Raw genomic sequence first — 21270 nt, forward strand, 5'->3', positions numbered from 1 at the left:
GAAAAATAGTGACTCGGGGCAAAAAGAGGCTCGCGGCTCATGGTTTTGACTCGCAGGCTCGCACATTAGTTACACTCAAAATTTTAAATTGGTGAATGACTTATATTACAGCTTTTCGCGAGTAAACATCAAAGTGTTGCGTGACCAAGAAGTTGGCCGAGTGGGTCTGGAACGATTTACTGACAAAACTACCCCCTGGTCACAGGGAGCCCTCACATTATCCGTTTATCCCCTGATCGCGTCTTTTATGGCGGCCATTTTGAAGTTTTAATGCGCGCGCGGTCTGCTAGTGCGAGATCTGGAACCGATATTACGGAAATCCTCGGTGAGCGATCGGATCCTCCGAGAATTTACGAATTTTGCCGCCCGTCCCAGACTTCCGCAATATCGGTTCCAGTCCTCGCACTTGCAGACCGCGCATCATTAAAAATTCAAAATGGTCGCCATAAAACACGCGCGCGAGACTGCGCGCGATAAGGTTGGTTAATCTTTTATTCAAACGGATGCAGAGCTAGAGGGCTCCCTGTGCCTGGTCGATCAGGTGGCGTGTGCTGGGCTTCGGACCAATACTTTTGAGGAAAGTATAAAATGAAATTATATGCTTTCTGGATGATTATGTGTTTCGGCTTTTATTTCAACAAAGCTGTGAATCTAAGCGCAAAGAAATCTCTCATTTGGGGTCCAGGACTAGACGGAAAGATTGTTCTGCCGGCAAGACACTTCTTCATCCAAGCCGTAGATGAAGAGCATAACAAGTAAGGTTTGAGTTAGTATATACAACAGTCCGACCTCTATTAAGCGGCCACTTTCCAAAGTCCCGAATTATTTGTCAGTAAACTGCTCTATTTGATACCTCTATTCAACGCCCACCTCTATTAAGCGGCCTTACCTCTATTAAGCGGCCAGCAAATTATATTTCCAAGCGAAATGGTGAAAATTCGCGTTAATTACATATTCCTTAATTTACGTCATTGTAAATTCAAATCACACTATTTTTAGCATTGTTATTTTAAGACACCTTATTTCCGCAAAAATTATATTTAAACGACTCTACTTCTCCGTGAAGGCTGCAGGAATAACAGAGGCGCGGAAACAGAGGACGGGATGTACCCATCCCGGATCATTCATTTTATCAGTCACTTTTGTCTGTTTGTTCTTTGTTGTGTATGTTAGTAGTTCTCTTCGTGCCATGAGGCGCATAAGGCTGACTGTCCTCGCCACTTCATCCAAGTTTGTTTTGGACTTGTTGTTTTGTTTTAAATGGTAGTTTGTATAAAAATTACTACGCATCAAATTAGCATTTAATTAACTGCATGTAAGTACACACCACACGAGAATTCGCGTTAATTAAATGCATGTTAACATAAATTTTCGACAATTCGCGTTAATTTTATTACACGTACATTTTGTTCGCGTTGTTAAAATGCTTCGTTATATTCCTATAATAAGGTAATCAGAGATTAGGGGAGTGCGTTCGACCTATAGGTAAAATAGACCCAAGGTAGGCAGGCATTGGCAAAAAACGATATGGTCGGCCTACTAGTAGTATGCCTTATACCAAAGTTAGTTACCTTATTATAGGAAATTAACACTTCATGAAATTAACGCGAATTTTTGAAATTCGCGTTAATTTAAGTTGTGTTAATTTTTGTTAATGTTAATTTCCGCGCCGTTAATTAAGTGGAGTGTTAATTTCCGCGACCTTAATTTTCATTGTCTTGTCCCCAATTTTTGGATACAGTCTAGACGTTCTTATCTCCTAGAAAAAAGCATTATTTCTTCAGGGTGGACGCTCGAAGCAGTCAGATTCCTTCGCTTAACCCATATATGTTTAGGTTTAGTATCACGAACATTGTTTCCGTCTCGGATCATAAGTCTAGTGTGGAAATAAACTTGTTGCTGTTGTCTCAACAAGTTATCCAAGTTATGTCCTCCAGACTTCTTGACAATAAAATAGGAGAATTTAACCAAATTCAACTTCATTCAACCAAGCTTGTTCAAAAACAAGATTACGCCATTGAGCCCGAGCTAGGGGGCGCTGTGAATTTAATCCAAATACTGCAATTTTGATTGATGATTTTTTTTCGTGATTTTCCAACGAGTGTTCACTTTGTACAATACAAATCATAGGAAGTTACATGTTTCAACCCTTATGGGTTTCTGGTAAAACACAACGTGGATGTTGACATGACAATCTGCTGTGACACAGTGTGACCCCCCCCCCTTTAAAAAATCCTAGCTATGCCCCTGCACATGTACTAAATGCCACAGGTGCGAGCAAAAAAAAAAAACAATTAACAGGAAAACAATGACAAAAATGAAATTTAAAAATGGATGAGTAACCAGGGTAGGACATTTGGTAAAAATTCAAAGGCGATCTCTGGTTAAAAATTTGATGAAAACAAGCTTTCGACTACCAGTCTGTAGTATTTAATCTCTCAAGGGACTGTCTTAATCTCTCAAGGGAATATTTTAATTTCTCAAGGGAATACTTTTCACTGTGGGTGATAAAAATGTCACTTAGTAGGAATGCATCAGCACTTCTGATTCTGAAGTGTTTCTCAATTTCTCAATGGCCTCAACAACAAAAAAAGGTACAAGGCAGGCAATTTCGATGGCCTGTCCGTGTCCAGACTACAGTCTATAATTTTTTCCATTTTGACATGTCGCTTGTCATATAGCCTTTTGCAATTTAAAGGTAATTTTAGCTTTAACATGCTGAAACGCTGCTGTGTATCCTCATTGTCAGAGGATATTGTGCAATGGTATGATCTATGCTTACATAATGTGGAAACACAGATTTTGTAGGCTTGTCACGCAATCCAAAAGAATGTCTGCATAGGGGGCTTTTAAAATAACGTCTATTTATAAATTTGTTAATCTAAGCAGAAATTTGCAGCCAGCTGATCACGGAAACACCGTCAAGTAGTCTTTTTTATGTACTTGCTATACTGGCTTTTGCTTGTCGCTTATAAAAGGATGAGGTCAACTAACAGAAAGGTTTTTTTAAAACTATACCTCAATGTGGCTCTGATAAAATGCAAGTAAATGGACAAGGGTGATGAAGTGATAAATTATGACAGACTCTTGGTTTATAGCTAAGAAGGTATTTGACGAGGGAAAATTTCCAATGGGCTGATATGTTAATTTAATGTATCGCAAATTGCTTTCAATAATATTATTATCATTTCCCCTACTAGTATACACCCCATGCAAAATAGTCCGTATCTTGAAGAGATCTTTTGATTATTGTTTTTATTGTTATTTCAGTCTTTCACACTTTTTATAGTATATATATTTTTATGTTTGCGCTTTTTATTCATTACCCGTTAAAGACTACAGACTGGTAGTCGCGAAAGCCTGATTTTATCAAATTTTTAACCAGAGATCGCCTTTGAATTTTTACCAAAAATGAAATTGCCATATAAGCTTGTCACACAGATATGGGAACTAAATCAGAGTTGGTTACTAAATACTTCAATTAATTACAAAAGCAAGGAAGTGAAACTTAACTAACGACATGTGGTAATAATATTGTCCGATAATTATTTTTCAAGGTTTGTGTGTGGTCACTGCTTTCAGAGCTGTATGTAACCGGTTTGTTTCATTTGGGATTTACAGACAACTGCTAGCATAATTTCTTTGGTAGATTCATAAAGTTGTTACTTGCAGATTTGCAGTGTATTGTTAAAATTCTACCCATGGACAGCCAATTTTGCATGAGTTCTGAACTCTGTGAAAACCCAAACCACTATCCATATCCAGAAAGTGAGGTCTGATGTGAGGTAATTACCGGTAGTAATTGTTTTTCTTTTGCAGTCTTACTACATCTCCAGGTCAAGATGCATTTGAAGTAAAAATTACAAGTTCAAGTGGACGAGTCAGGACATGGGTACAAAAGCTAGACAGGCATGATGGTTCATTTATCGTACGCTATCGACTATTTGCATCGTATCCAGAACTTACTATTCAAGTTACCCACAAAGCCAAGAATGTCGCTAAGTCACCATACATATTACAAGGTAAAGATATTTATAATACAGTTCTGTGTGCAGAGCAGACTATTGTGTTGGTATGGATGGCTGTCCTTTAGGCTAAAAAGAAAAAGTACTATGTTTTATTTAAGAGGACGCCAGTGTTATGTGTATAATTTAAGCACTGCTGTGGTAAATTAGGTCACATTTTGGTCATGAAAGGTCTGATCTGTCAAAGTCAACAGATATGTGGCTGAATGCTTGAGGGACTTTCATGTGAGTAGCTCTGGTAAAGCTAGGGACCATGAAATCTGCTTATATAGCTAAAGAAGCCTTCCTTCTATACTGCATGCATTCTCTTTTCCACTCTCTTAAATTACTTTTCTTGCAGAAATTATCCAATACTGGACTGTTAATCTTGCTTGTGTGCATGCTTCACTATGTGCATCGTGATTAATGGCTGTGAGGCAAGATGACAGGGTATTGGGTCTCCCATTGCAAACACTGCCTAATGAAGTCTCCCATAACATCTTAGTTCTCCTTCTTCGTCTAGCACAGGTGTCAGCCGCAGCAGTTTACATCAATCTAGAAGTTCTCTTCCAACCTTCAATGCTCAAATTTCCTTCGCAAAGACTAGTCTTCTTGTTGCACCTGCCTGATATATCTCATTCCAACATCAGGCTTTAAGGCTCCTTCTCAATCAGGGGAATAAGTGCCAGTTTTGGTATATTTTCGTTGAAGCAGGTGAAGAGTTTCCTAATTATTTCATGCATGCAATCAAAAACTAGCATAAGTGCCCATGACTACCCCGAAAACAATTGCGTGAGCAATTATGTCATGTTGCTTAGCAAGTTCTTGGACAAAAATGGCAAAGTGATGTCGCCATCAACTGGCCCTTGTTCCCCCGACTGCTCTTTATGGAGAGTTGCTTGTAAATGACAGTTTTCTTGGAAGTTGTTTATAGTCAAGCGGGTTAGGGAGATCATTGTTACAAACTGGACAAAAGCACCAAATTAGACATACCGTATTAAAATTCCAGGAATATAAAAAGAAGATTAAAAAACCAACAAAAAAGAGAAAAAAGAATAATAGTGTGTTTTAACACACTGGAATTGTTTAAAAACAATTCCAGGCAATTTATGACTGCTACTACTCTGAATCCAGCACCGACTAAAGTGAATAAAAATTGTTTGGTCAGTTTTGAATTATTATGCAAACATTTTATCCTTAAAAAAAAACTAAAGAAGTTAGCTTTTTTGCAGTGCAAAATTTCCTAAGTTTAAACGGAATCATGTCCTCTTTGATCTCCATTTACCTCGTGAAGAGAAGATACAGTACCAGGTACCCAGGGGGGGTACTTGCAGTATACATGACGGGGAGGTCCGACGTATTTTTTTGGGTTGAAAATTTACACCCTCGGTATTTTTTTGGGTCAAGAGATCCGTCATGTATTTTTTTAGGTCTTAAAGTCTGTTTGATGGAATAAATCAGTATCGAGGTGCTAGGTCTTGTACTTTTTGGGGTAGAAAATTTTGATGCCAGGTATTTTTTTGGGTGTAAAATTTCAGGCTCATGTATTTTTTTGGGTTCGCAATATGAAGCTCCGTCGGACCCCCCCCCCCGTCATGTATACTGCAAGTACCCCCCCTGGGCCAGGTATATCGAGTAGCCTGGGGCATCTGCATACACTGGGCTGGTAAATCAAACGTCTTGAAATTTGGCCTAGTTAAGTTCTTAATTCTTATAGTTCTTAGACACAAATGCTAGTGGTTTCAGACAAGATCTTGCACAAGCAATCATGCGGACAGAAGACTAGAGAAATTTGGACAAAATTAACTGCAATACACAGCAATATTTTTAAGATTTTTGCGAAACATAACCTTAAATTTCGAGTTTTTTGCGTTTGTGAACAGGATGAAACTGAATGGTTCAGTTTACAGATCTGAACAAAAAATAAATTTTTGAGAAGCTGACATTGTCGTGTCATGTCTACCGACTCGCTGAACATAAAGGTTTTGTACTACCTTCTATTTTTATAGCATTTATTTCAACGGTTTAGCCAATCAAAGCCTTCTTTGACAATTTAGCTACAAAGAAGTTTAATCTGCGATAGTGAAAAACAGTTGGAGGAGTATTGGCTGTGGAATAAAAATATTTATCACTTGTTCACTTGTTCACTGGTGTGAAACGTTGTCTGAATCCCCTAAAACTTTGATTGACAGAAATCTTGGAATCGTTTCGTGAGTGTTTTGATTTCTGAAGGCGTGTATCAATGTGGGTCACAAATCTGCTCGCTCAAAAAAGCCAAAAATTCTGAACTATTGATTGAAATGTGAAAGAAACTTGAATTAAGCTTTGCTCAGAATTGAATTTCACTCAAGTTGAAGGCAAGAAATTCATTCAAAAGCGCTAAGATATTGTGAATTTTGAAGTCATGCAAATCTGGATGTGTACTTTATTTTTCAACACGCATGCACCAAAATATTCCGTCGAGGTCTGTATGTGTTTTGTATTCTTAGTTCTCATTGCTGTATTTCATTTTTGTACTTGTTAAGTGAAAAACTCTTGATATTCGATTTCTTATCCAATTAGAAAAATTGAAAAAAAAGACATGAGAATAATCTCATGAAATGTCTTTTTTCAACGATTTTGTTGTTATTATCATTTTGTAAATTAGGGTACTTTCATTTTGTGTGCTTGTACCGGGGTATTATAACAATAAAAAAACACTTCAGCGTGGAAAAATCTTTGTATTTATAAAATAAACAAATAACAGCATAGAAAGTGCTTTGTATGGTGTTTATGCACTTGTTGTTTTGTATCAGAAATCTTACTTGTTCGATTTCTGATATGTCAACAACTCGTGTGTAAACACCATATGCGCGTACTTCCCATGAAGTAATCTATATTTTTTGCATGTGTTTTTTTCTTCAAAAAGAGAGCAAAGAGTAGCGATATAAATTACAGGACACCGTTTGCATGCATAAACAAACCTGCATGCAAAATTTGGAGCTGTTTTTGACAAAGTTCAATTTAGCCAAAAATCGAAAGTATTACTCTTGCCCTCACCCATTCAATTATACTGTACTGTAAATTTATTTTGGATGGTTTTATTTTTTCGACAATTTTTTTTGTCCGAAATAAAAATCGTCCAAAATTTTTTGCAAGTAATGTAGAACCTCAGGCTGTTTATCGGTTAGAATAGATCGTGTAAACTTAAAATGCTTCATAGGCAGCATTTGGCTTCTTTGTAGATTGGTATACTGATGGAATGCAATTCAGTATTATAAGCTCAAGAATAAGACAGATTAAGAGATTAATACATATGATAAGTGCTTGGAGAATGAATTTACTACAAAACATTTTTTTGCACTTTTCCAATCTTTTAATTTTTAACCAGTTTCCAGTGCAGTGATCTGAAGATGCTTCGACTAATAGTGATGCGATTTTTAATATTTCATTTATTTCATTTTAATGATTATTTTTTATTTTTTTAAATTTTTTATCATAATTTTTAATTTTTTTTCGCCATCCGCCGTCCCCATCCGCCGTCCATTTCTGCACTTTACAGAGTCCCTATTGTGCTGTACGTAGATGATTAAACTAAGCATTTCATTCAGTTTCACTTTCGCTCTGTTTATCAAAACAAAATTCTACTGGAAATCATTACGAGGATTATTAATTTGTTGAAGTATGTATAACTTGAGGAACTGCTTTTTGGTCAGAGAATTTTTTTTCAGTCAGAGAAACAGGCTAAACATCCTGTGAGCGCAGTTCCTTTCAAAACATTTGTATATTCCGAAGCTGAAAATCGGTTTAATAATGTTAGTTGTGCGACTAATGTAATACACACACTGTAGACTTGACTCCATGCTACATTTGTGCTATATTTATTCAGTGTTTACTGTATTACTTCATTTGCTTTTCTTTAATCACATCCTGCATTGGACACCAAAGAACACCCAGTGTCTTAACAGAGGGCAGACTTCCACTGTTGAGGTCATCTTTGGTCACACAGTCTGAAGCTGGAATGGACTGTAAAACTTCTGGTGCATATGATAGCTATTTTCGGGAATGCATCCTTTCAGATTCTCATAACCTTGGCAGTCTGCTGTACAACAACATTCTATGCACATGCATAATTTTTGCATCTTTTCCTAATGTTCTGACAATCATTTTATTTTCAAAACAAAAACCACAGAACTTCCAGAACAAGCAGTGTTTTTTACTTCTGCTTGAAGTCTGTCAATCAATGGCTTGAATTTGTTACTACTGTTTACCCTGACTTGCAAAGAATGCAACCGAATTAAAGATTTTAAAATGCATGATGCCAAAATATTGTACAGTTAAAAAAACATTTGGGCAAAATAAGCCCACAGATATCTAGCTCAACCTTTCTCCTGTCTGCCAATGTCATATTTATGCAAATTTTGAAGGCTGAAATTTAAGTAAAGTTTCATCCCTTGCCATTATACTAAGAGTTCCAAGTGGTTGCGGAAGATTTTGAACCAAGATAAACTGTGAGAGCTGTATTTCCCCTGTTTCACCTTATTGAGGTGTTTTAAATTGATGGGCATTATGTAGCTGTTGAAATTAAACACTGGATGTCTTGCATTTGAAAGTCTCTGTTTGGGTAGCCTTCACTTGTACATCTCTCTCATTTTTCCCTAGTAAAAACAGGCCCGGAATTCCGGCATGGACCTGCCTGGAATTCCAGGTGGATTCCAGGTGGAATCCACCGGAATTATTGCCGGCATTCCGCCGGAATTCTGGAAATTCCAGCTGGAATTCTGTGATAATTCCGGTTGGAAGGTATATCTTGTATTTAGTATTTCTCCATTACAGAAGAGGTTATAAACTACTGAACATAGGACATTACTTTGTAGCTCGGCGGTAACCAGCGTTGAGCCGTGGAGCTACCACACACTCGTTCAATACATAAAACTTGCTACAAGAATATTATGTACCTATCTCATTATGACATTTTATAAACCTTGAGCTCAAGTGGCCACCGAGCCAAATATAAATAAAATTTGTGTTTTATTCTTTGTACCTGTTTGTACTGTTGACTGTATTTTTACCGAAGACATTAAGTTTAATAAGTGGGAAAGATCCATTTAGACCAATTAATCTTCAAGTATTTTCGAGACTTATGCAATAATTATACAGACAATAATAATTGTGTTGATTGTCATTTTTCTGAGCAGGAGCTCTATTTTTTGACCTATTGTTTTGATTGAACTCTCACTCAGTATTTTTTTTGGGGAAAATCATGGCATTGAGTGCAGCCGTAAGATACAAAATCTTCATATAAATTAAGCAGACTTTGAATTCCAGGTTCCACTAACCCGGTAATTCACTTGACTCCAGAACTACAGACCTGGCATTCCACCGGACTCCAGAATTCCAGGTCTCCCTTACATGAAATTCCACTGGACTCTGCAGGCCGGACCTGGCATTCCACCGGACTCCAGAATTCCAGGTCTCCCTTACATGAAATTCCACTGGACTCTGCAGGCCAGACCTGGCATTCCACCGTACTCTGTAATTGCGGGGGTTCCACTTACCCGGAATTCCGCTAGACTCCACACTCCGGACCTGGCATTCCACCAGACTCTGGAATTCCAGGTTCCACTTTCCCGAAATTCCACCGGATTCCACCTGGAATCCTCCCCGGACCTGGAATTCTGGGCCTTTTTAGTGCAGAATGCACTATTGTGATGGTTTGGTGGGTTGGCGTCTGCTAAACCCCTAAACCACTAAACCGCTAAACCGCTAACGCGGTGTAAACTTTTAATCACCAATTAATTAATTAATATCAATTAATAAATTATTTCTGTGAAGAGGGGAAGGGATGGATCGAGAGAACCTGACCGTGTGCCCTTGGTAAAACGGGGAGTATATTTACGACACTTACAATTGAAGAACTCAAGGTATATATTTGTTTCAGAAAGCACCATGCTCTCCTTGTGGTACAATTCTTTCTGGAACAAAATATTTTGTGCTAAACGCATGCGCAGATCAGTCTACATCACGAACATTGCATGTTTCTTTTGCAGAAGGATTCGTGTAGACTCTGTGGCGCCAAGTTAAAACCACAAATTAATTGAATTAAACACTAAGGCGTCATAGTGGTTCATGTGAAATAATTCTTGATATGGCAACGCTGTTTTCTTATAAAAGGTGATCTAGCATCTCATAATCAATTGATAATATCTGTGTTATAATTAATGTCACCTTGTTTGCAGAAAATAAATCACATTACCAAAGTATCATGTTACATCCGTTTTTGACAAAAACAAAAGTGTAATGTTACATGTTTTTGACAAAAACAAAAGTACCGGTATCTCGTTTGCTGTTTCAATATCAAACTGAAATTCAAGCTATCGAAAATTAAAATAACAGGGATGTGTTTAGAAATTTTGTATCAAAGCCTAACGTGGTGTGCTTTTCAATGCGGTAGAATTCCTGTAGAATCCATGGCGTTAATTTAATTAAACTTTAAAGGCATCACAGCGATCTGCGAGAAAAACAACAGTATCATATTACATCCGTCACTTCCTTTCCTTTGATTTGTTCTCCATCGGTTGAACTAATCTCCGTTTTATTTTGTAAAACCTCTGCCGCTTTAGTTGTTTGAACATTCTTTCGTGACCGTTCCGACATTTCTTGAAAGAAATCTTCACACGTGCTTCTCGGCTTCATGCTTGAGTGAGCGTGTGACGTGTTCACCAGACCGTGGCGAGAGCATGATCTGGCGCACGAAATGCTTAAGTAAAAAAGCTGCAATTTTTAGCGACAATTTCGGGGGGAGGGTGGAAGTCGCAATTTCGACATTTTATGCTTTGTAATTCATAGTTTGTGCTCTGCTCGTGCACTGTTCTGAAAATTTGTAATTTTTTAGGTCGTTTTCTAAATGCTGAAGGAGACAATGCGTTATGATTCTTGTAGAATCCGTGGCGTTTATTTAATTAGACTTAAACGCATCATAGCATTCTAAGAGAAAAACAAAGGTATCATGTTACAAACCTTTGCACAAAAAGCACAAATATCACATTTGCTGCTTCAATATTGAACTGAAAGGTGAACTCATTTGACTTATTCTCAAGCAAAATTACCCTGGAAAATTATTATCATGCTGTCGATTGATTGACCATAATGCATTCTGCACTGTCCTTTGAGTCTCTGAGTTTTACTAGGGTTATCCTTAACCATTTCACAGGAACACATTTATAGCAAAGCTTGTTCACGTCCTTGATTGTTATCTTGTAAAACAGAATGAAAGTTTGGGTGCTCTATATATCTGCAGGAAAGATGAATTTGTTACTGAGATTCTAGGGCCCTTTGAAATGCTGCTTTATAGCTTTAATAACACTCTACACTCTATAAAGTGTAGAACACATCTCTCATGTGGACAATTTTGTTTCTCATTGATGTTGAGGTTTGACTACAGTTGCATTCACTGGTTGAATTTCAACATTGGCACTCTTCCCAAAAACAACTAAAAATAAGCTATTTAGAAAAATAGAAACCAAAGAAACAAAACAAGAATAAAGCTAGTCACATTGTACACATTGTGTACCTGGCATCATCTGGATTAACTTTCCCATCTATTGGTAAATACATAATTTTCAAAAAAAAAAATAATACCGGTAATTTGCGGGTCCAGAAAATAATCACTGAGGGGATGGGGGGTCTCAAAAGCCAAAACTGATATAGGAACATATGATGCTTTACTGGAATTTCCAGAGGGCAGAGGGGATTTACCAGCAAATGAAAACACCTTATGTGGGAGGGGAATGGATATTTTCTGAAACCGAACACAATGCCCCCTCCAAAAAAATCAATTTGATAACATCTCAGTAAAAAGGTACCTACCTTTAATAATTCAGAAAAATTGAACAAAGTCAATTACGTACAGTTGAAATAAGTTAGTGTAAATAAAGAGCTTATTTTACAGGAGGTGTGTACCACGAGACTTGCTTTTGCCCAGAATCAGATGAGAACAGATGGAGACAAGCCATGAATTGTGCACAGAAATACTCACAAATAGAGAAAGATCTGTTGCCCTTTACCCAAATAAACCTGAGGGAATTAACAAAGGAAGCTGTTCAACGGTTTGGAACTCATCATGCAATTTGTCATTATTCTGTTATTAATAACCAGGTACGTTTTTGAGCAAATGTTTCTTATACTGTATAGTGTTTATATTGTAGTTGTTCCCTGTTGATTTTCAAAGGTATTTGAAATCTAGATGCTTTACCCATGTTCCTCTTGTAGGTTTAGTGTAATGGAAGTCTTTTGCTCCATAGAACATGTAATTGTTACAGTTGTATTATCTACTTTTGGAAGGAGAAGAACCACCCAGGGTGTCTTATTTATATGAAGCATGTGTGAACTGGGGAGGGGGGCTAATATAACTGCATGAATATGAAATTTGAGCAAGTTATCAGTATACCATGGGTTCTTTGTTTGATAACTTGATCAAGAAGAGGCTTCTACCTCCTTAACATTGATGTCAGTCTAAATATAGCTAATGCATGTAGTCAGATGTAAATACTTAAACCATTACAGGATAGGAAAGAAATGCTTTAGTTACACTCAAGGAGGATTTTTCAGTGAAGACAAGAAGTGCCCAGTGGCTGCTAACTGAGCTTCCAGAAAGTGTGTTGCGTTAGATTCCGAGAGGCCCAGGTTCGAGTCCCACGTTCATCAGGGCAGTGATGGTGGTTCCACAGCAGACTGATGGTCTATGATGACTGACCCAGCAGCCTTGTGTGGTGCACCCATGAGATTGTGGTTGAGCCAATTGTAATGAGAGGGTGTGGCCCAATGAAACAACCTCTGTGTAACAGCATTGCCTCACGTTTTGTAGAGTGTGGTGTAAGGGAGTTGGTAGCACACCATTGTTGAGTTCAGTAAGTGATTTGTTTAGAAGACTACAGGCTTCATGAACAGTTGACCCAATGCAGTAGACTGTTGTATCGTCAGCATACAGATATAAGGTGCCCAAAGATACGGCGCCTGGCATGTCGTTGGTATAGAGGCTGAACAGGCATGGACCTAGGACTGATCCTTGTGGAATGCCACAGGGCACTTTCAGCTTTTTTGACTGGGTAGAGTTCACTACTGTAATCTGCGATCTTTGATTCAGGTAGTCCATCAACCAAGATAGGAGGTGTCCCTCAATCCCAAATCTATGCTTTAGTGTTACCCTGGTCCCATATAGCACCACAATAAACGTATAGCACTTCAAAACATTGTATTTTCGTCCTTCACAACTCATACAGTCGTTTCTACTACGTTCGTGAATGTTCTTCCCATGTGTACGATTACCCCGGATGTACTAGCCTACATAACACGTAACGCACTTCCGTTTAGGGCTAATGGCTTCACACTTCCAGTTAAAACTGTTTCCTAACAAACTCCCCCAGCAAAGAAAGTGTCGTCCCGACACTTGGACATAAACTGCATAATTGCACACACTAAGAGGGTTTTACCCCTGCAAGGAAAATGTCACCGAAAATTACACATCATTAACTTTTACAACTAGACTTCTCGGTAGGATCCTGACTATTAACTCTGTTCGAAAAAGGTTGCAGCAACTAAATTCCACGGTAACATTTCCTGTCCATAAGATACACTCTGTATCAGTTCAAAATACTGAGTTCTAACACAAGGGATCAAGCGGACATCTAAGTGCACTGTTTTTTTTTTTTTTTTTGTTTTGTAAACAAACATATTCGCATGCAAAGAGTTATTTCAGTTCATAATACTAGGCACTGGTACATGCCCAGAGTTCATACAGGTACTTGCATCAGATCACTCCTTGGGTGGTACACAACAGGTTGGTGTATCGGGTACTGGTTCACTGGTTGGAAGACAGGGAAAGGAACTGGTGTATACTGCAGGCACGTCCCTGGATAACCAAAGATAGCTGGATTCTGAGACACATGTTGGTATGTAGGTAGTTGGAACTGCTGTACAGCTGGTAAACCTGCACTCCAAGTAGGATAGGGAGTACACTACTGAGGTAACTGATTTTCCAGTGTACTGTTGGCAGCTATGAAGGATGTGTTGTACCTTGAGTCCATATGTGGGATGCCAAGTTGGACACGAGAGGGGGTGGTGTCCGATTGAGGCCTTGGCTCCAGTTCAGGAGGGCAGGTGACTGTTGTCGGGGGGAATCTGCCTTCTCCACTCTCAGACATGTCATCTTCCATTTCTGTCGTAACAGTGCAGTCGCTGTCTTTCTCCCCTTGATAACTGGTGTCAGGTACTGTGTCTTCTAACTGTGTAGTCTGGGGCTGTCTCTCCACAACAGAAGGTCCTGGGGGCTCATCAGTAACCACCTTCTCTAGGGTCTGCCCAGTCGGACGATTCATTGGAGCGATTGTATACTCATCCTCACTACTTGTCCCATCTGATACAGTTTCAACCAATGATGTGGGTGTCTGTTGAACAATGTCACGCTTGTTCCTCTGGGCTTTACTTCCTCTCTTGCAGGAAAATCGTGCTTGGAATCTCAATAGGGAGATAACTACATGGTAGAAGTAGGTTCCTGTGTAGAATCCTGTTTCCTCAAGTTCCAGCCTCCGGCTTAACTTCATACACAGGGCTATCTTCGCCTTTACGACTAACAACTATGTGGACCCGATCCTCCCAATGTGATCGCAGCTTGCCTGGTCCACCCCGTTCGCTTAGGTTACGTACGAGAACTCTGTCCCCAGGTTGCAACACCGAACTGCGTACAAAGCGGTCATAACGATGTTTGGCTCTTGTGCCGGTTTCCTTGGACTTCTTTCCTGGTAGTTTATATGCCTGGATAATCTGGATAATCTTTATTTAAAACACGGTCAAATTCATCAGCGTACAATACAAAAATCTAATTATAATATATATACAAGAAAGAGGAGAGATATAAAAATATATGTACAAATATAACAAGCTGCTTTCCACGAATGCCGTGCCCTAGAGTATTTGTTCAATTAGTTTTTTAAATTGCCCAAGGAACTCTGCTTGTCAAAAGACGTCCGTCATTGCTTTCCGCCACTTTTCTACATATTGCGAGTGATTCTTGTGGTTGGTTTGACCTTCGATTCCAAACATCAAGTCTACAGGCAAACGGGGGTGGCGACCGAAAAGAAGGAAGAATGGCGAGTAGCCAATTGATTCGTGCCTCGTGCAATTATAGGTGTGGACCACATGGTTCAAATGTTCTACCCAGCGTGATTTCTGGGTCTCTGGTAAGGTGCGAAGCATTCCCAGAAGCGTCCGGTTGAATCGCTCGACTTGACCGTTCCCTTTCGGGTGGTATGGGGTGGTGTGAGAATGTTTCATGCCACACAGCTTCTCTAGTTCCTTATGGAGGCGGTTTTCAAATTCTCCCCCTTGATCGTGATGAATCTTCAAGGGAAAACCAAACCGGAGAATAAAGTCATTGTAGAGCTTTTGGGCAACTGTCTTAGCTGACTTGTTTCTTGTGGCATAGGCTTGGGTATAGCGTGTGAAATGATCCATCACAACTAGGATATACTCATACCCTCCACTACTCCTTTCGAAATGAAGAAAATCAATGGCAATGAGTTCAAAAGGCGAAGTGGTCACAATAGGTTTAAGTGGAGCTCTGGTCTTAAGCGTCGGAGTTTTTTGTTTAACGCATTGACAGACATGTCCAATGTGGTGTTCAATATCTCTGCATATGGGGCCAATAGAAGCGCTCTGTGGCAAGGTCTAGTGTGCGGTCGACCCCCAGATGACCCATGTTTTCATGCAGTTCTTTGAGTACCAGTGACCGAAGCTGCTTGGGTATTATGATTTGGGTTCGAGTTCCTTTACGCCGTCTGAGTATGTCATCCTTGTCAAAGGAAAGGTTTTCCCATTCGTGCAGAAGAAGTTGGGTCTCGCTTAACTCCCGTTTCCTCTCCCCTGTTGTTGGTCGTTGGCCACGCTGAATCAAATCACTCACCCGACGAACAACCTGGTCGGTGGCTTGTGCATGCGTATGTCAATCGTGACGATGGGTTCATGTGCCCTGACTGGGTCAGTTGATAGAACAGTATGGTCTCCGGTGAGGGCCGACACCCAGTTCACTTGGCCTTGGTCTTGGTATGCAGCAGCCAGCGAGAATCCCGGTATCCGTGACATCCATGTGGGCTGTGTCACAAGGGGCATCCGAGATAAGGTATCAGCGAAGTTGGCTTTTCCGGGACGAAGTAGATAGTGAAATGAAATCGGCCAACTCCCCAACCCAGCGCAAACCAGTGGCCTCAGTGCAGAAGATAAAAAGTGAGTGAGAATCAGTGTACACTTAAAACAGTGCGGAATGATGCAGATGCCCACTGAGCAGAACCAGCTCCCAGAGGGAAGTTTTTCGGCTGGAGTTAAGCTGCGGGATCGATGCAAGAGAATGTATCTGAATGGTACAAGACGGCACCTAAGCCGGGAGACAGATGAAGGAAAAGGTGAAAGTCAGGGTAGGCAAGGGACGAGAAAAATCAGTGTCAAGGGCATGATGAATGTCGTCCATTCCACTGGGTTTGCCGGTAGCTGGCCACGCATGTTCCTCTGGCTTTATCTGCTAGCCCCTGCGGTTGACCTGAGTCTCACCACAAAATAGGGAGAAAAGTCACAACGGCGGTAGTCAGGAAACCATAGTTGCGCACCACTGTTGAGGAGAGTGAGTGAGGACCGTTAAACGGGATGGGTCAGGAGTAACCCCCCGAACAAACGCCAAGACGAGGCACGCCCGCGAGACTGATGGTTCAGCCCAAAGTAGCGAAAAAATATCATCCAGGTAGACAGACAGTGTCTCAGTCTCAGACAGTTCCAAAGAAAAGCCCCAGGTGCGAGAGAAAGGACCCACCAAGAGGCCCCATGGGGTGAAAATTATGGTTGTTTGACATGAACCTTAAGGCTGCGTAGGAGAAATGCGTTGCCTCCGAGTCTAGCGTTTTATTTGGTCTCTTTTTCAATGCCCGTTCAAAGAACGGAGAGATATATAATAATTTCATTGGCACCCGTAGGGCGGGATGAGAGAAATTAAGGTTGACATGGCGCGTCACGTCAAAGGAAAGAAAGAAAAGAGAGAGGCTCAAAAAGCTGAGGACCTCACCGATCAGCGAGAACAGAAATCGTTCCCAAAACACCAAAAAATCAGTAGATAGCATAATCCCAAAAAATAAAGAATTAAAAAAGCTGAAGGAAAACGAAAGACACAACAGAAGAGAAAAAAAAAAGAAAAGAAAAAAAAAACAGAAGGGTCCAGAAAAAGAAAGAAAAAATAGAAGATAGAAAAAAGAAATAAAAAGAAAGAGGAACAGGGAGGAAAAAGAAGAAGGGAAAAGGGAAGAAAAGGAGACGAAGTAAGGAACGAGAAAAACGAAAGAAAGATGGCAACGGCCGCCCCATTTGTCCAGAAGAAGGTAGGAAAGAAAAGAGTCACAAAAAAGAGGGATTGGGGACCACTACGAGTAGAGACCGGTCGCCCTCCGGCCAGAAAAAATAAGAAAAAAAACAAAGAAGGGGAAGAGAAACAAATAAGAACACCAAAATAAAGATGGCCCTCCCCCAGCCCAAGAGAAACCGAAGCCCAGCCGGACCCCGCGACACCCCAGACGACCCCCCCGCTCCGCATGGGGCCAAGGGTTTCGCGAAGTAGGAGGGGTCAAGGGGACAGCAGGGAGGACCGAAGACAGATGCGGGACGCAACCAAAGAAACCCTCGACAAGAGGGACATCCCGCATCCCGAGCCCTTTCCTTTCCCCATTAGTATTTTCTCATCCACCCGACAAAAGCAGATACGCCCACGTCCAACCAAAAAAAGCATTCCCCGCACGCACCTCCTGCCCCAGGCCGCGCCAGCGACCATGCCCCACAGGCCCGAGCAAGGAAATGTTAACCTCCACACCCCAGCCCGCGACCCAACACCCCGAGCCCGCCAGCAAAAACAAAGGCGCGGCAGGGCCAGGAGAGAGAGGAAAAGGGGGGAGAGGAGGAGAAGAGAGGGAAGGCGAGACCGGCCAAGAAGGGCCAGTTTGTAGATAATGGCGAGAAGTTGGTAGGAATTGACTGAACCGCTTCAGATAGGGATTCTTCCTTGCATTCTTTCCCGTGAAACAGCCCCATATCCTCTATGTGTAAATCGTTGTCTCACACAGAATTATCCAAATGAGTTTCTGGTTTGCAATTATATCAAAACCACATATGGATTGCATTACCTTTAGCTCGTTGATCTTGTTACGGATACTACAAATTAATGTTAAGATTAGCAATATTATTTTTAAATGCTTCGTTGATGCAGGGCAACATGTTTCAGATATTTCTCTGCATTCTCCCTTGGATTTGTGTCATCAAGCAAACCTTCTGAACTTTCGTTGCAAATATTGTCATTAAGTAAATCCTCTTCGTTAAGCAACCATGCTCAGTTTGGGCAAAAAACAAGTCTTTGAATTCACGAAATGTTAACAGTGAATAAAGATGGATGGTTTTCAGCGGAAATTTTCAAAATACCAAACAAATAACATAATTTCTATTTATACGGTTTGAAGAATTTTGGTTGGAAAGTCAGGTACATTTGCTTTCCAAGTAAGTACCATTATTGTCAGGGTTACTGAGTCACAGGCAGGTAATCTGTTACTATCCGGCTGATGCAGAGGTCATTACTGTCATATATGAGCATATCTGCAAGTTGCTCTTTGGAGTAGCTGGTGAGTGGTAGAGGGTGTCATGACTGGTAGTAGCAGGGGTTGCTTTTGCCTGGAAGGTATTTCATTGTGTGCTGGAATCCTTGTACCTTAAGGTGGTGTTGCTCCACTCTGGCATTCCCTGTCTTGTTGCCACTATAGATGGGAATCAAAGGTTGGTGGTCTGTGTAGGAATCAAATGGGATGCCCAGAAGGTAGTATTGGTGGATGGTCACTCCCCAGAACTTCGCTAGTGATTCTTTCTCTGTTTGAGAATAGTTCTTTGTCGCAGGGGGGGGGGGGGGGGGTGGGGCTCGGCTAGCATGGTCAATGGGAAACCAGCAACCGTTTTCTTGTTCCTGGAAGACACTTCATGCTCTTCCGTCTGGTCCTGCATTTGCAACATGGATGGTTTTGAGCTTTGGATTGAAGGGTTTGTCACTTGTCATGGCATTGATAATATTTTGGTAGGTCTGTTCACACTCTGGATACCATACAAATATTGCATTCTTCTTTGTTAGGTTTCGTAATGTCTGAGTAAGCCCTGTGTAGGCACTTGCTGTGTCGAACATGAACCTTGCATTGAACTGGCAGGCATGAAGAAAACTTTTCACATCATCATTGCTTTGGGTCGACCTGCCTCCTGGATGGTGTTGATTTTTCTTGGGTCATGCCTGACTTGCTGAACACAGTTCCAAACCATGACACAGAGGTAGCTCCAAAGGTGCATTTTTGGCAGCAAAGTGTTAGACCTTTCTCCTGCAGGCATGTTAGGCATTTGTCTAAGTTCTCTTCATGTTCGTCAGGGGTACTTCCCCAAAGTAGGATATTGTCATGGATTGATGTACAGCCAGGAAAGGCCTATTTGGTGGTATCCATGGCTCATGTCAATCTCAGAAAATCTGGTTGCACGTTTAAGTTTGTGATGGATTTGTGATGGATCTTGGTTGCTTGGTGCATTGCAAGCTAAGGCATGGTTTGCCTGTCGCATGTCAGTGTTCATTCTGATTTTGCCAGTTTGTTTTTTCTCAGTGATGACCACGTTTAAAGCCCTTGGGGAGTGGTCTTGTGGTTTTACATCTTCAATTTTGTCAACCTTTCAGAGCTCTTGCAGGTGAGCACTCAATTTCTCCTGATATGGAAGTGGGATGGGGCGGTATGGTGCCGCAACGGGTGGTACCGAGTGGTTGATGTGGAAATGGAGTTCTTCATTTCTCAGTAGGCCAATTCCTGAAAATACAGCACTGTGCTTCTCAAGTTTGTTGTTAAAATGTTGATGATCGTCTAGGGACACTGTGTCGCTCTGGTCTTTTGTGTTGTGACGCTGAATTCATGCTGCTCAGATGTTGGCTGCGATGCCTGCTATAGGTACCTCTGGATTGCTGTCGGGGTTTGGTGCCATGGCATGGTGCCCTTTTTTCAACGTTTTTGCTTGTTTACAAGCTAAAGTAGGAGAAAAGGGGTTATGTGGACAAAATTTGGAACCACATATTTGTAAACTCTCAAGGGACTTTTTTAATTTCTCAAGGGACTACTTTCCGCTGTGGGTGATCACTTGCGATCTTGTGGAAAAAACCTAATCGTCACATTTACAAACGTTATATAACAATTTTAAAAGTGACATGTCAGCTTTTTTATCTCAACGCATGTGTGTCTGAAAGGCGATCTAAAAAAAGCGTCGCACAAACAATGGATTGCGTAACTAAAACACGAATAAATAATCACTAGCACTTACATTGTTTAAAAATTACAAACGTCAAAAATAAACCATACCAAAAAACTCGCTCTTTTCAAAGATATTATTGAAGTTAAAACAAATGCAAGAGATGGGGGCTTCTTTTAGCTTAGGAGCGGTTAAAAATTAGGCCAAATTTGGTCGCTACATGCAAGCGCCTTCTATTTTGTCATCAGCCTAGGTCGTTAGGGACGTGACCTCGCGTTGACAGCAAATGTTGCATGAATCGGCTTTACAACATGCGATCGTATCTACGCAGTTCGAGTGGAATTTCAGTCAAAGACAGCAAAATTCTTTCGTATTTCATCTTCAAATATAATTCGAAAGCATTCACTGTATATATGGCTTTTGTTTAATGCTGGGTCTTGATATCCGACCCTCGCAGAACCTAGACAAAACGCAGCTTGAGTGTAACGATTTGTTTACGCCGCAATTATATGCGCAATGTTTTCTCCGACAGTAGTCGGAAATATCCATATTTTTTTGTGCTTTTCCGTGGAGCAATCGTAACGATACGGCCTTGAACACATTGAACAGTGGTCTACCTATAACAATAGCGCGCGCCTGCGTCACGAGACCCCCACGACCAGACCACGAGAGGAGGCGCCCGCCCGCCGCTGGGCAGAGATGGGCGGGGGAAGAGAGAGGGGGGGGGGGGCGACACCCCGGACCGGGGGGGGGACACCGAGCGACCCAGACCAGCGGAGGACGAGGCGCGGGGGTGGCCCGCCCCGAAGGACCCGGCAGCCCGGACACCGAGCCGCCGGACCCGGGGGCCGGCGACGGGCGGGGGAGCTCACCCTGACGGGGGGGAGGCGCCGGCGCGCGCCGGCGGGGGGCCGCCGCGGGGACCGGGCGCGACCGGGCCCGACCCCCG

General features: G+C 41.2%; 1 protein-coding gene across 1 annotated transcript in view; it reads left to right on the forward strand.

The window, feature by feature from the left end:
- Positions 1 to 431: 431 nt before the first annotated feature.
- The window catches only part of LOC144650081 (protein O-glucosyltransferase 2-like), a 62565-nt gene continuing 41726 nt past the window's right edge, over positions 432 to 21270 (forward strand). The window contains exons 1-3 of the mRNA XM_078509738.1: positions 432 to 755; positions 3820 to 4022; positions 11935 to 12140. Coding sequence (XP_078365864.1) covers positions 589 to 755; positions 3820 to 4022; positions 11935 to 12140 — 576 coding nt within the window. The 5' untranslated portion in view covers positions 432 to 588. The remainder of the gene's footprint in view (positions 756 to 3819; positions 4023 to 11934; positions 12141 to 21270) is intronic.

The sequence above is a fragment of the Oculina patagonica genome, chromosome 4 (assembly GCF_052425735.1).
Source record: "Oculina patagonica isolate OP01 chromosome 4, crgOcupat, whole genome shotgun sequence".
NCBI lineage: Eukaryota > Metazoa > Cnidaria > Anthozoa > Scleractinia > Oculinidae > Oculina > Oculina patagonica.